Below are 15,634 nucleotides of genomic sequence, written 5' to 3'. Positions count from 1 at the left end.
CTACCTACCTATGAGCTTAATTATGTTTATATACTGTGATTGCATCTAACTTTATTTATATTTGGTATTCTTGTCTACAGTAAGCACACATTTTTTAACATTTTTGCCAATACATAGTCGGCATTTTGGCTCAGTAGATAGATCCTTCAACTACAGATTGGACTACAGTCGATTATGATCGGTGAGGCAACCCATGAGCAATCTTAAGATGGTCACACGCAACCGTATGCCAGAATTTTTTCTTAACACAAGAGCCGCAATATACCCCAGTAATAACTTCGCTCTGAGTATAACCCTTCGGCCAACTTCCTTGGCCCGGAGCCCGTTCTGCAACTCCCTTCTGCAGCCATCAAAGCCACGGTTAGCAAACGGGTTAGTCGAACTCACAAGCGAGCTTGGCAGGTTGAGAGAGGCTGCAGATGGACAAAACTTATGTTACCTGCATGTCCGACCGACTGTCGCAGTTCCTCCTGTCACTAAGCAGAGGGGACTGTAATGGTTAATGGTTAATGGTTGTAAAGGGTTAAGGAGTAGCCCTTTAGCACTGCGACCATATTGATCTATTGTGCACCCTATGCTGTCTATTGACTGTTAAGTATGCTTATGAATGGTACCAGCTCCCTCTGAGGGAGTGATTGAAGGTCTTCATCTGTAAGCATGAACTTGTTTAAAAACCTTTTCCTTCTGTGCGTCAACCCCGGACATTCGATAATGAGATGTTCCATAGACTCCTCATCTTCGCAGCAGAATCTGCAGGTGCTGGTGTTAGTTATGCCTAATTTATGTAAGTGTTTGTTGCAGGTGAAGTGACCCGTGAGGGCGCCTGTGAGAGTGCGAATGCTCTTTTTGTTTAACGTGAGGGCCATGTTGGCTCTTTTAGCGTTGAAACTTAAGAACTTTTTGGAGTGTCTAAGACCCTCTACATTGCTCCAATGCTGATTTAATAGAGTTTTGGCCCAGTATTTTATTTTTTGTTTTAGGTTGTTTTTGTTGAATCCGAACATAGGACTAGGTCCGATGAAGTTTTCATCTGCCCCTTTTTTGGCTTGAAAGTCTGCCTTTTCGTTGCCGTCATATCCCTCATGTCCCGGTACCCAAATTAATGATACATTGTTTTTGGATGCCAGATTATTGAGTGCCTTGTGGCATTCTAAGAGGGTTTTTGAGTTGTAATATATGTATAGCTATCTAAAGCTTTTAGGACTGATTGGCTGTCCGAGAGTATTTTAATCCTTACTCTCTTGTGGTTTCTGCGTTGCATGATGTTTACTGCTTCCATTATTGCGTATAGTTCCGCTTGGAAGATAGTGGTGTCCCTGGTGAGAGTGTATGATTTGAGGATTCTGGGCCCCACTACACCTGCTCCTACACCATAAGGTGTTTTTGATCCATCAGTGTACCATTTTTGTGAATCATCATTCATCCATTTCGGGTTTGTTTTCCACTCGATCCTCTCAAGAAAGGTAACTGTGTATCCTTTTGTGAAACAGAGGATTGGGTCGATGTGATCTGAAACTTGAGCCATGCTTATGGTGTTTTTGATTTTATTTAGGATATTTAGGTGACCGGTGAGGTTGCCCAATTTGAAATTTACTTTCATGTGTAGCATGAGTGCTTGCGTAGCTGCTTCCTCTTGGATTGCTATATGAAGTGGTGGGAGATTAAGGAGTGCTTCCATGCCAGCTGTTGGGGTAGTTCTCATAGCCTCTGTGATGCATAGACAAGCAAGCCTTTGTACTTTTCCCAGTTTGGTTATCGCTGTTTGTTGGATAGATTTGCTCCACCATACTAGTATGATTGGTCTAACCATTTGGGTGTATATCCAGAGGGCCATACTAGGGCTGAGGCCCCAGGATCTCCCTAGTAGTTGTTTGGTTGTCCACAAGGATTTCGTGGCTTTTTTTGTTATATTATTTATGTGTGATTCCCAAGTGAGTTTTTTATCTAAGGTTAAACCTAGATATTTGACCTCTTCCTTTAGTTCTATCACTGTTTCATTTAGTTTCAATGCAGGAAACTCTAACTTTCTTTTTCTTGTGAAGGGGATTATTGTGGTTTTGTTAGGGTTGATCGATAGCCCCTCCTTTTTACACCATTCCCATGTTGCGTTCAAGGCATTTTGCATTAAGTCTGTTAGTGTCCTTTCATGGTTGCCTTTTATTATAACAGATATGTCATCTGCATAACCAATGGTTATAAATCCCTTATTGTTTAGGTGCTGCACCAAGTCATCAACTAGTAGGGACCATAGCAGTGGAGAAAGAACTCCTCCTTGCGGACATCCCTTTACTGTTGTGACATTAAGTTCAGCTTGGCCTAACGAGGCTTTAATAATCCTCTGATTAAGCATTTGGCTTATCCAGTGAGTTAATATTGGGTTTGCACCTCTTTTTTCGAGTGCTGTTTCCATGGATTTGTAATTTGCGTTGTCGAAGGCTCCCTCTATGTCCATAAAGGAACATAGGGCTATTTCTTTTTGATTTAGGGCCTTTTCTATATTGACAACGAGTGTGTGCAGTGCTGTGACTGTGGATTTCCCTTTTTGGTAAGCAAATTGCAGCTTATGAAGGGGTTTTTTGAAGATTACTTCTTCTCTTAGATGGTATTCGAGTAGTTGTTCCATTGTCTTTAGCATGAACGATGATAGACTGATTGGTCTGTAAGATTTTGGAGAGTCAGGGGGTTTGTTACCTCCCTTAGAGATAAATATTACCTTCACTTTCCTCCATATCTTTGGAATGTATTCCAATATTAGGCTAGCTCTGAAGATTTTCACCATGACTCGGATCAGTTCCACCGTGCCTTTGGATAGAAGTGCTGGGAATATTCCATCCGGCCCTGGTGATTTAAAGGGTTTAAAGGAGTTAATTGCCCACTCTACCCTTTCGAAATTTATGATTTTATTGACAAATGAGTCCGTAGATCTCCGTTGATGGTGAGTTACCATGTCTAGACTATTGTCGATAGATGGGTCATGACTTTTACAATCTGGGAAGTGAGTCTTTAGAAGAAGCTCTAGTGTTTCTACGAATGTGTTGGTAATAGTTCCGTTTGGGACTTGAGTCACCTTTGGAAAGTGATTTTTGGATTCTAGCTGTTGCTGGAGTATCTTTTAGATCCTCGCAGAAGTTTTTCCAAGAGTTTCGTTTGGATTTCCTTAGTTCTTTGTTATAGTTAGTTAGGGATTTCCTATATTCGTCCCATTTGTTTGTTTTCTTTGCAGTGTTGAATAGTTTTCTCGTTGCTTTCCGAAGTTTGTCAAGTTCGTTGTTCCACCAGGGGACCCTCTTCGTGGAGGATTTAATTTTTAGTGGACAACAGTCTTGATATGAGGCCATGATTGAGTCAGTCATTTCTGTTACTGCCTCTTCTAGTTCCTCTGTTGATGTTATTTTGCTTACGCTGTTATTAAGCTTAGCTGAAAGACATTCATTGTATCTTTTCCAGTTTGCTGTTTTTGGGCTTCTGTAAAATGTGGAGAACTTTACTACCCCATTTAGGTCAAAGAGTATGTGTTTGTGGTCAGACATTGAGTCCTCATCCGAGACTCTCCAGTTACTGATCATATTCAAAGATTTGTTAGTAATTAGAGTTAAGTCGAGTACCTCTTGTCGTATTGCGTTTACAAAAGTGGGTTTATTACCCCTGTTTACTATTGTTATATTACTAAGTAAAACAATTTCAAGGAGTGACTCACCTCTGTTGTTTGTATTTGTGCTTCCCCATGCCACATTGTGGGAGTTGGCGTCGCATCCAATTACGAGGGTTAGATTGTGGGTTTGGCAATACTCCACTAGGCCTCTTATTTTTTCTGGTGGTACTATGTCGGCGTCTCCGGGGAAATAAGCTGAGGCGATTACGACCTCTCTCTTGCTTCCGCCAGACTCCGCTTCGACCAGTATTGTTGATGTGTCGCCATCCATGAATTCTGTGAATGGCAAGAATTTAATATTGGTATCTATGATTATCGCAGCCCTAGGTTTGACAGCGCTTTTGTCATAAATTACCTGTGTGTTTTGGACATTGAGGCCTTGAGGACGGCCTCTGTAGATCCAGGGCTCTTGGATCAGCCCTATGTTGATTCCTCCGGCAAGTCTTCTGCTAAGCTCAGTGGTGGCAGCCTTAGCATGGTGAAGATTTGCCTGGAGGCACCTCATTTCGCCGGTTGGTTTTCGGAGTCTTTGGGAGGACTTTCGTCCTCTTCTTGTAACTCCACTGACTCCATTTGGTCAACTAACTCTTCGGTCGTTATATTTTCAGATTTCAGCCTGAGGGTCACTTGTATGAAACGGTAGTTTACCCTACCATTGTACTCCTTCAGGCTGGCGGCTGATTTTTGGTCTACCGCTACGACTAGCGTTACGTTGGAGCCTCTTTCGGCTCTTTTTAGCAGGCGCCAGGAATCAACATTGAGGCCTTTATTCTGCCCCTGCACAAAGTCCAGTATCTTGGCTGTCTCGACTTTGACTGAGTTGGGAAAGTACCCCACTGCGATCCGAGAGTGAGGAATTTTGGATTCCTCTGTGGCCCACAGTGTTGCACCCTCCCACGGCGACGCATTAGAAATGGCCGCCTTGACCCATTCCGCCGAAGTGCTCTCCTTACAATGCAGGACAAGGTATCCTGCCTTGTAAGTAGTGCCCAAGAACGCTGGTTTTGTGGCCATGTTTTTCCCCGCCAGTATTTTGTCTAACAGGAGTTGTTGGATGGAGTCCATTTGTTCGGTTGTCAGTACCGTGTTGGGGTAGTCCCTAGCAAGTACTGCCAACCTGACTCCTGTTGTTATGTCTTTGTATGTGGCAGTGGGCTGCCACTTTTTACTCTTTAGAGCTGCGTATTTCGATGTGGACGGACCATCATCTTTAGGCCGCTTTTTTGCTGTTGCTTCGAGTGGTGTGTCCTCAACCGACCTTAGTCGTTTCGGCCCCGTCGTTGGTTTTCCTGTGTTTTTGCACATGGGCTCCAGAGCCTTAGCATAAGCTTCTTCTCTGGTTAGCCCTTTTTTTAGGAAGTGTACAAGTCTTCTCTTGCCCCCTAAACTGAGCCTTTTTGACTGTTCCATTTTCGGCCCTTCGCCATCGGTGTTTGGAGTCGTCTCGGCAGTTCTCACGCCTTCAACTGCGGACCGTTCCTCCTTACTAGTTTGAGGCTTGGTGGCCTCTTCCTGTTGAGGTGTGACCGCCTCTGGTTTTTGAGGTTTTTTGTTCGCCTCTTGGTTGAAGCCTTCTTGGCCGCTTCCGCCATTTTTTTGGTTTTGATTGCTGGTATTCATTTTGTTCCCACGAGTAAAGGGGTATATCGGTCACCTGCGCCAATGCCCCGGTAGCGCAGGAAGGCATTTTTGAAATGGGGCCTCGCCAGGGCGCCCCAAGTCCGCATACTAGCGACTAGATCCCCCTCTAGCCAAGCATCCCTCGGCGTATGCTGTTCCACCTTGGATTGGGGATTTATACTTACCCAAGGAAGTTTACTCTTCCCGCCCGACTATATTAGCCAGGACCCCAACAGAGACATCACCGTGCTGGGGTATCTTGTTTCCAGTGGCCACCACGGGGAGGAAATAGTCGCACTTCCGACAGTCTTGCAGTTACGGCACAAAGTCCACGAAGGCCTTTGCGTTATTCCCCCTACAAAGACTGCCAGCAATGGCCACCCTAGGGGACTGTAGGAGGCTGGTTGAACTGATGCGGGGCCACTTTCTATGAGCAAAGCATATGGAAAAGGTTCGCATCTCAGACAGTGCACTCTGCCTAGCATGTGGTGAGGAGGATGAGACGGCGGATCACTTTCTGTGCGTCTGCCTAGCCTTCGCTCGAGTCAGGCTTGAGGTCTTTGGCACTGATGTGTTAGAAAGCGACCACCTTGGATCCTTGGCACGACAAGATTTACTTAGATTTCTTCGGAGGTCGAGTAGATTTAAAGAAAATTAAAAAGGGAATTGAAGCGCAGTACAATGGACTTAATTGTGTCTGAGTGCTGTACTTGCTAGTCTGTCCCGACAAAAAATAAATAAAATTAAATAACCCTTTAGTGATAGGCACTGATAGACCAGCTAAGAATACGAAATGGTTCCAGTTCCGGGAGAACAGCGGAACTACCCTTACTATCTTGCAATGAGTTTTCGTGCCACAAGCTGAATTGTGTCTTCACTATGCAGATGTGCAAATCTGTCTGGGTATGGGGAAAGGTGGCAATGAAAGCGCCTATACTGAAACAGGTTGGGATTGCTAGGACCTCGGCCCGAAACACCGTACGTCATATGTTCAGTTAAGTATCTAGTCCATATCTGCACCTCATACCACGTCCAATTTTTATTTATCTGTGTACCAATGCAAGGTCAAAGTACCTCCCACTTTCTTCCTAGTCCATATCTGCACCTCTTACATAGTCCATTTTATATTTATCTGTCGACCTATATAAGGCAAAAGTATCTCCTACCTTCCATTTTTATGAATCTAACTAGAAGTTTCCAGTTAGAGCCGATTTCTTGAATTCCTTATTCAGTGAACCAGAAGTTCGCGAGCCTGGCAACGCATGGACTCTCACCGTTCCCTGTTATTTTCTTCTTTACTGCCGTTTCTTGAATACGGAGTGAGATGGAGTAAGTTATAAAAGGAATTCCATCTCAACAAGTAACAGGGTGGATAAGTTTTTATTGATCCTGTGATCGAGAGCGATTAGTCAAGGTTGTCCGTTACCACACTAAGTATTCATAAATCAGGATCTGTATCTGTATCTGTATAAATCTGTAGTTCGATCAGTTCTTTGCTACGGCTCGAAGTCGTGGACAATAAGTGAAAAAGACAAAAAAAAACTCCGAGTATTTGAGGGAAAAAAATTTGACCCAAATCTTTGGTGGAGTTAAAGAAAACGGCGACTATACCAACTTATAAGAGAAGCAAATGTTGTACGGTTCATCAAAGCTCAAAGATTAAGATGTCGTACCATGAGAACGGACTCCACGAGAGCTCAACGAAAAATAATAATTGTCGCTAAAACATTTGCAACGAAAGCAAGAGGCAGACCAAGATGAAGATGGGTTGACGAACTGGAAGACGGGAACTTCAGATCAACCACTGGAAAGCATCAGCCAAGAATCGAGACATTTTGTGCAGCAGACGAAAGCTCATACAGAGCTGTAGCGCCAAATGATGATGATGATTTATAAATCAGATTAATTTTATGATCCGATGGGATGTGAACAAGTTCTGAACTCAGAACACAAGTCCTATCAAATAGTATTCTACAAGCCCATATGAACCTTGTGGCTTTATCGTATAAGAACTTCAATTGAAAACTGAACCCAGATACTTAACTTTGACTGAACAATAATTATAAAAAATATTACAATATAAATTTTACCTCCCACGAATATCGAGGTTTCTAAATAATAAGTTGCGCTTATTGAGTGGGCACTGTATGAAGTGGTATTTCGTTTGAATGAATTGGTTGTTTGACCTTTACCGTCACAATTATTCTTGGGAATTCGCGATGGGAACTTAAGTCGGAAATTCATCTAATCACGCTTAGGCTTCATAATTTAATTGAAGTGTGCAGGGTGAGCAACATGTAATTTTCTTTTTTAATCATGGGTGGCAGGTGGTATTGACATTGACAGAGGCTAAGTCATGAATTTGCTTGTTATTATACCAATAAAGATAAAATACAGGATTGCGCCTTCCGAATTCGCTGCGACGTCATGTCCCGCGAATATACAAACAAAAGGAAGGGAAATTTCTCATTTCTGAACTAGAAATACCATCTACTAATTTTATTCCATTCATAAGAAAAAAAAAACTTCAACAAACTTACACTTGGGTCAGCCTTTATACATAATTAATTTCAATGACATCTGTTTATTGTAATCGCAATTAAATTTTATACTCTTATATAATATTTCTTATTTTCCCTCTATTTTTTCAGGCTATCGCCAACTGGTGCAAGAAGCAATCAATAGACTTAGTTATTGTCGGTCCAGAAGACCCCTTGGCCCATGGGCTCGGCAATGCTCTCAATAAAGCTGGCGTACGTTGTTTTGGCCCCAACAAGGAAGGCGCACAAATCGAGGCGGATAAGAAATGGGCCAAGGATTTTATGCTGCGTCACAGCATACCGACTGCACGCTATGAATCTTTTACCGATGTGGAAAAAGCTAAAGAGTTTATAAATAAGTGAGTATGGAATTCTGAGCGTATTTTTTCAGTTTTTTTCCTCTAATGGCTGACATATGTACCTGTCGGTCTTTTTGTAATATATTTTCATCAAGTGTTGATATCAGGTCAAAGTTATATTGAGGGAAATGGTATGGCCAATGAACTGGTTAGGTAGGCTACCCCGAGGGGGTTTCTCTGAGCAAAGAAGGCGTGGGGACTTCTTCAGAGCAGATCTTCGAGAAATGAGTCTTCAGAAAGCTTAGCATTACGCTTACACGGTACGTCCTTCAGACCAGGGAAGGTCGAGTACACTACTTAGGCTGGTTGACACGACTGTTAATAATATGTCGTCTAAATATGTTAGTTGAGTGACCTAGATTTATGTTCTGTCAAGGGCTGTCATTTCAGCAGCATCCTGCAAAAACTTATTGCTAACTACTACAAAAAAATAAATAAAATAATATACTTATATGTAGAAGTTATATAATCTTTATGAGGTTTGCACTTCGGCTTCATGGTCTTTTGTGCCCTCTACTCATCACAGTACCTCATCCTAGCTCAGTTCCCTTATTAAACTAAGGATAGAGCTGGGCTGGATTGAGCGTATGTGCCTTTCTTCTATCTCAATCTTCTCCGCGATATAGTGCTGCGTTCCAGAAGAAGGTTCATTGGAGTCTCCTGAGATTGATCGTAGAAACGACAAGAGTCCGTAGACCAAATCCCGTTCATGTGCAGATGACTCCGTAGTCTGCAGTGGCCTGTGGTGATGTCCGTGAGCACTCTCAGATTATCCTTGGGGTGGATTATGAGTTTCTTAAACCTCTTTTGGTTGTACCCTCCCAGTAAGGCTTTCGCTTGGCGTAGCCCCATAGTTTGGTTCCAGCAAACCTCCCTTAGCCCTAGCTCTTCACTCCTGAGCTTCTCCTTCTGGTGTGTTGTCCCATAGCAAGGGAGGGCACGGCTCCTATTAAAGGCGAGGCCGTAGCCTTCGCTCGCCAATGCGTCCATTCCCAGTTAGACTCCTGTGCCCTCGTTTCTCGATACACTCAAGTACTAGTAAGGATTTGATCTCACAGGATAATAGGGCCATGAGTGCCGCCTGACTGTCACTCAAAATGGCGATTCACTCATTCCGGACATTCCTGTCTAAGTTTATCTCTGCACATAGATAAAAGGCCTACATCTCCGCTTGAAAAATGTTTGGAAAAGTGCCTATCGGTACATACCGTTTGGTTCTGGGGCCATAAATTCCAGCGCCTATTCCTTCTGGGGTCTTCGAGACATCTGTGTACCAGTGCAGGGTACACTCCTGTAGATATTCTCTTCAAATGCAGGTCAACTCCAGTTTAACTTATAAATCAGTTCAATTTTGAACTTAAAAAAAAAAAAACTTAACTCGAGTACTGTCTTACATGAATACACGCAGTAGAACTCAACATTACTTCTATTCCGTACTGGGAGGTATCATTTGGGTGACCAATTCCCAAAATGCAATAGACGCGGGTTATGGAGGCATTCCTTTGACGAAACTATTACGTCTCGATCCCCAGGACCATCAGTGGAAACTATTACCTTTCGAGATTTCAACCAATTCAAGTTGTATACACCGCTTTCGCGTGCGAAGTAACTGAGTGCATCGGTCATCCTTTGAGAGATCTTATACCACATCCTTTTTTCTGGAGTCCAAGACAGGTCAGACAACACCGACGAGTGGACGCAGAACCGAATATTACATATCTGCTATGGTATTTCATATATTATATTTTTAAGACGACCCTTCACCCGTTAGACGACCGTCGAGTGCACACAGGTAAAAGGGAAACAAAAATTTCGAAACGTCTTTTTGACAATTATTATTATTTGCTATCGCGCCGGCTGAGGGCGCAAAGTGCCGATACAAATAAATTCCATTGGTGCGATTTGAAGCTTTTGACTTTATCTGCGGCCAAATGAGCGAGTCGTCAGATGTCGTGAATTCGAGTAGTCAAGTGAGCGAGTTCAGATGTCGTGGCTTCGTCTCCATGTTCCTTTCGGCCGTCCACTTCGGCGAGAGCTTTGCGCATTCCAGTCTAGGGACATTCTGCTGATGTCAGTCACAGGATTACGTTTCCACTTTCGTTCGCGTATTTAAATCTCAACCGGACTTTGTTCACTTCGAGCAAGGAGCTCATCATTTTGCCAATAGTATTTGAAAAACTGAAATATTCTGTTCCGGGAGCTCGAAGCTTGGAGCTTGAAAAAAAATATTAGTGAGCTGCTCTAACTGCTAAAACTTACTTATTTTATTACTTTTAAGTGCGCCCTACAAGGCACTCGTCGTCAAAGCCGCCGGCTTGGCTGCTGGTAAAGGCGTAGTAGTTGCAGCCGACCCTGCTGAAGCCTGTCAGGCAGTCGAAGAAATATTAGGCCAACGCAAGTATGGCAGTGCAGGTGATACAGTGGTCATAGAGGAATTACTTGTCGGCGAAGAGGTTTCGGTACTCGCCTTTGTCGACACCCGACATGCCCAAGCAATGCTACCCGCGCAAGACCATAAACGGCTTCGCGAAGGTGATGTAGGTCCCAATACTGGCGGCATGGGTGCCTACTGCCCTTGCCCCTTGATACCACCCGCCGATCTGGAACGCATCAATCGAGCTATACTACAAAAAGCCGTGGACGCTTTGCGACAAGAGGGTATACACTATTGTGGTGTGCTCTATGCGGGCCTTATGATCACTGCAGATGGACCTAAGGTGTTGGAGTTCAACTGTCGCTTTGGCGATCCGGAAACACAGGTCATATTACCACTACTCGAGACTGATTTGTATGCTGTGATGAGCGCATGCGTAGAGAATCGTTTGAAGGAAGTCACGCTGCAATGGCGAGAGGATGTAAGTGCCGTGGGTGTGGTCATGGCCAGTGCTGGCTATCCAGAGACCTCGACAAAGGGTTGCATTATCGAGGGTACCTAAAACTAAAGTAATAAATTATACAAAAGTTTGTCTATTTTCTATTGTCTCCCATTCAAGGTATGCCGATCAATACGGCTGATGAGTTAATCTTCCATAGCGGCATTACTGTTGGTAAGACGGGCGAGTATCTCACTAACGGCGGACGTGTGTTGATAGCGGTAGCGTTGCGCAAGGATTTGCGGGAAGCAGCGGCGGATGCTACTGAAATATGTCAGAGTATCACATTTGCCGGAGCAGGAGCGCAGTTCCGTACCGACATTGCAGAGAAGGCATTCAAAATGTAAATAATTATATAATTTTGTACTTTGGTGTACTATCATACATTCCAAACACGCATGAATGCATACATACACACATATTAATAAATCATTTGTATGAAACTAAACAATAAAAAAAATTAATGGCGTTTCATTACTCGGCAGGCTGACGACGGAAGCCCCGAAGCTTAAGGCGCTCTCTTACAAAGACAGCGGTGTCGACATAGATGCGGGCGATGATTTGGTGCAGCGTATAAAACCATTATCGCGCGGCACGCAGCGACCCGGCGTCGTAGGTGGCCTCGGCGGATTCGGTGGCTTATTTCGCTTGAATGAGGTGAGCGGCACAAATTCCCTTCCCGAATGTCTAAAGCTAAATTAATTTGTTGTCTCAGTTGAACTATACAAAACCGGTTATCTGTGAGGCCATCAATGGTGTGGGCACGAAGATAAAGCTTGCACTCGAGCAAGAAATGTACGAAAGCATTGGCTACGATCTGCTCGCCATGTGCGTCAACGACGTATTGGAATCTGGCGCAGAGCCAATTGCTTTCCTGGACTATATAGCCTGTGGTAAACTGCAGGTGCCTGTGGCAGCGCAAATTGTTACAGGCATTTCCGAAGGTTGTCGTGCCGCAAATTGTGCGCTTTTAGGTGAGTTGTGGTGGCGTGCACTGCTAATTGAAATAGCTCCTTTTGTGAGCAGGAAAGTACTTGAGCTCTCAAATCTTTTACTTTTTTCTGTACTAGGCGGAGAAACCGCTGAAATGCCCTCCGTTTATGAGGTAGGAAAATACGATATTGCTGGCTACTGTGTGGGCATTCTCGAGGCAGGCAAGGAGTTGCCGAAATTCAAGCAGTACGAGGAAGGGGATCTACTGCTTTCGTTGCCAGCGAATGGGCTGCACTGTGCAGGTTTCCATGCGTTGCTGAAACAACTAGAAGTGGCGGGAATTGATTTGATGGAGAGGTGCGAGTTCGGTGATTTCACTAAAACGTTAGGTAGGTAAATTGTGTTTAAATTTACTTCATAATAAAATTTTGAATGGCAAAGGGGTGCAACTGTAATCAGGTACATCAAAGTGCAAAGAATTCGATGGTACGCTCACATTTTACGAATGAGCAACGATAGAGCTATCTTCGAAACAAATCCACAACGCGACAGAAGAAGAGGCCGGGCGAGAAAACAATGGAGAGATGACATTGAAGGCGACTTTGGAGATAAGGGCATATCTGCTATCAAACGAAAAGCTGATGATCGAGTGACGTGGAGGTGTATGGTAACGAAAGCAATGGTTCACTCCGAACTGTGATGCTATGATGGGGATGGTTTAACCAGAGGTTAAAATCGGCTCATCGATTATTGTTATGAGAGGATTTAGTACTGCGACTTTGAAGATCTATTGAAACATGGATTCAGAGCATTTTCCTAAGCCTAACTTTCATCAATTCTAACCCTCTTCCCCTTTGTTGTTAACCGGGTAATGATGTTGCTCAGTTAGGCTTAATTTAAACTTCCAAAATAAAGTTCGAAAATCATCACAACTTTCCGAGTAACCAATTCTTAGCAAAAATTATCTCCCTCACTTCACTAACCAACTCGTTTGCTACATTCATCCGGCAGGTCAACAATTGTGCGAACCGTCGCGAATCTACGTTAAAGAAGTCAATGCGCTTCTACGCGAATGCGAGGTAAAAGCAATTTCGCATATTAGCACCGGTTTGCTACCAGACGTACAACGTATCATACCGCCTGACCATGAAATCTCGCTGGATTTTGGTGATCTCAAAATACCCACCATTTATGGCTGGTTAGCGGCCAAATTGCGCCTAAGTCCACAGACGCTTTTGGATAACCTAAACTGCGGCATTGGAATGGTGTTGATTGTATCAAACAAGAGCAATGTTTGGAAAACACTGCTAGGAGCAGGGGCGAAAGTGTTTGGTGTCTTGAAACGTAAACTAAAGACGTGCCATCAGAAACACCAAATTGAGGTGCGCAATTTTATGGAAGGTTTGGAAAAGATCGCCGATCGCTTTGGTGGTCTTTCGGAAAGGCATACGCGCTCATTGGATGAGCCACATCAACGTGATTTAGCATTGGAACTCTGTGATGCAGCCTTGACACAGCAGCGCAACGAAACCTTTACCACAAAGCTGGGCAGACGGTTGATGAGCGTGCCACAGACTTTTAAGGATCCGGTTTTAGTGGTGGGCACTGATGGTGTGGGCTCTAAAATTAAGATTGCACAGCGAACACAGCGCAATGGAACGGTCGGTATAGACTTGGTGGCGATGTGCGTAAATGATATACTGTGCAATGGCGCCGAGCCGTTAACGTTTTCGAGTTACTATGCCTGTGGCGATTTAGTGGAAGAAACGGCAGCTAGCATTACGGGTGGCGTGATCGAAGGTGCATCGCAGGCGGCCAGCAGTTTAGTGGGTGAGTGGGAAAAATTTGCAGTTATACAAAGATATTTTTTTTCATTTGCAATGTTTAGGTTAAGAAGTAGTTAAAACTCCGAAGTTTTCATCTTAATCCCCTCCAAACAATAAATATTTTTTTTCTTCAGAGACGCACATTGCCGAGGTGCCCTTGCTCTATCCCTCCGATGTCTACGATCTCGCCGGCTTTTCACTCGGTATTGCCGAATATAGTCGCCTACTGCCACTCACGGACGAGATACGTGCTGGCGACGTTCTCATCGGCCTTCCATCTTCCGGCGTACACAGCAATGGCTTCAGTCTCGTACATGCCATTATGAAACGGGCTGGCGTCACATTTGAAGACAAAGCACCATTCAGTCACCATACCTTTGGCGAAGAGTTCCTCACACCAACACGCATTTATGTCAAAGCTTTGTTGCCGCTGATACGACAGGGTCAGGTCAAAGCATTGGCACACATCACCGGTGGCGGTCTAACCGAGAATATACCACGTGTATTGCCTAAAAATTTGGCTGTACAATTGGATGCCACACAGTGGAATATACCACCTGTTTTCGCCTGGCTCTCGGCGCAAGGTAATGTCGAGTCTGCTGAAATGCAGCGCACCTACAATTGCGGTCTCGGCGTAATTTTGGTGGTGGCGCCGGAGCTTGAACATTCCGTGCTGGCAGAGCTACAGTATCGCGAACGCGCGACACGTGTCGGTGTTGTAGTGGAACGCGCACAGCCCGAAGTACCACAGGTTGTCGTCGAAAATTTCGGTCGGTGTCTGCGGCGCGCTCAAAAGATGCTGGCTAGGCCACGAAAACGTGTTGCAGTGCTTATTTCTGGCACAGGCAGCAATCTGCAAGCACTAATAGATGCTTGCCGCGACACATCGCAAGGTATGCACGCCGACATTGTGTTGGTCATATCGAATAAGGCGGATGCATTGGGTATTGAGCGCGCGAAAAAAGCGGGTATATCAACGGCAGTGGTGTCCCATAAGCAGTATGCAAATCGTGAAGATTTCGATGCGGAAATGAGTAGAAAGTTGGTGGAGCACCACGTGGACTTGGTGTGTTTGGCTGGATTTATGCGCGTCTTGAGTGAGCAGTTTGTACGTCAGTGGAAGGGACGGCTGGTGAACATACATCCATCGCTGCTGCCCAAGCATCCTGGCTTGAAGGTGCAGCAAAAGGCGCTCGATGCAGGTGACAAAGAGTCCGGCTGCACAGTGCACTTTGTTGATGAGGTACATATTTCGATTTAGAGTAACTCTGTTTAATTTTTGATTATTTATATGATTTTTTGTAAATTTCTAGGGTGTTGATACTGGTGCCATTGTTGTTCAAGCCAGCGTGCCTATACTGCCGAATGATACCGAAGAGACTTTGACAAAACGTATACTCGTTGCCGAGCACTTTGCTTTCCCTAAAGCGTTGCGGCTTTTGGCCACTGAAGCGGTCAAGCTGAGTCAGGATGGCAAAGTGATTTTTACCTGATATTTATGTTTGTAGATTTTCAGTTACATTTGGGCGGGAAATAAATATTAAAACTTTGCAGTTGCAAATTTTTCAGTTACTAGATATGCATAAAGTTTTCCATATATTTCGAATAGAAAATTGTAATGAAATATTAGCTTTTGGCTTTTGTGATTAAAATTTCTTATATGTACCATAATCTTTATTTGCGAGCTACTAGAATTTTGTATAAATTCCCATGCGATTGGAACTTTCCCGTTAACCAATGCAAACTTTTTTGCTTAAACAAAATTGATGATGGTGATAGGTTAGGTTAGGCTTGGCAGCCGCATCGCATAGGTATAGAGACAACGATGCCA

The 15,634-nt window shown here is 44.1% G+C and overlaps 1 protein-coding gene across 2 annotated transcripts in view; it reads left to right on the top strand.

The window, feature by feature from the left end:
- Positions 1-15,380, top strand: part of LOC128865260 (trifunctional purine biosynthetic protein adenosine-3) — a 32,943-nt gene extending 17,563 nt beyond the window's left edge. For both annotated transcript variants that reach the window (XM_054105412.1, XM_054105411.1), the window contains 9 exons: positions 7,924-8,171; positions 10,450-11,099; positions 11,165-11,387; positions 11,530-11,701; positions 11,760-12,018; positions 12,115-12,366; positions 12,989-13,807; positions 13,938-15,046; positions 15,117-15,380. In XM_054105412.1, the coding sequence (XP_053961387.1) occupies positions 7,924-8,171; positions 10,450-11,099; positions 11,165-11,387; positions 11,530-11,701; positions 11,760-12,018; positions 12,115-12,366; positions 12,989-13,807; positions 13,938-15,046; positions 15,117-15,296 (3,912 nt within the window). In that variant the 3' untranslated portion in view covers positions 15,297-15,380. The remainder of the gene's footprint in view (positions 1-7,923; positions 8,172-10,449; positions 11,100-11,164; positions 11,388-11,529; positions 11,702-11,759; positions 12,019-12,114; positions 12,367-12,988; positions 13,808-13,937; positions 15,047-15,116) is intronic.
- Positions 15,381-15,634: the final 254 nt, after the last annotated feature.

This window comes from Anastrepha ludens, chromosome 5, assembly GCF_028408465.1.
Source record: "Anastrepha ludens isolate Willacy chromosome 5, idAnaLude1.1, whole genome shotgun sequence".
Lineage (NCBI taxonomy): Eukaryota > Metazoa > Arthropoda > Insecta > Diptera > Tephritidae > Anastrepha > Anastrepha ludens.
This window is presented reverse-complemented; position numbering and strand designations above follow the sequence as displayed.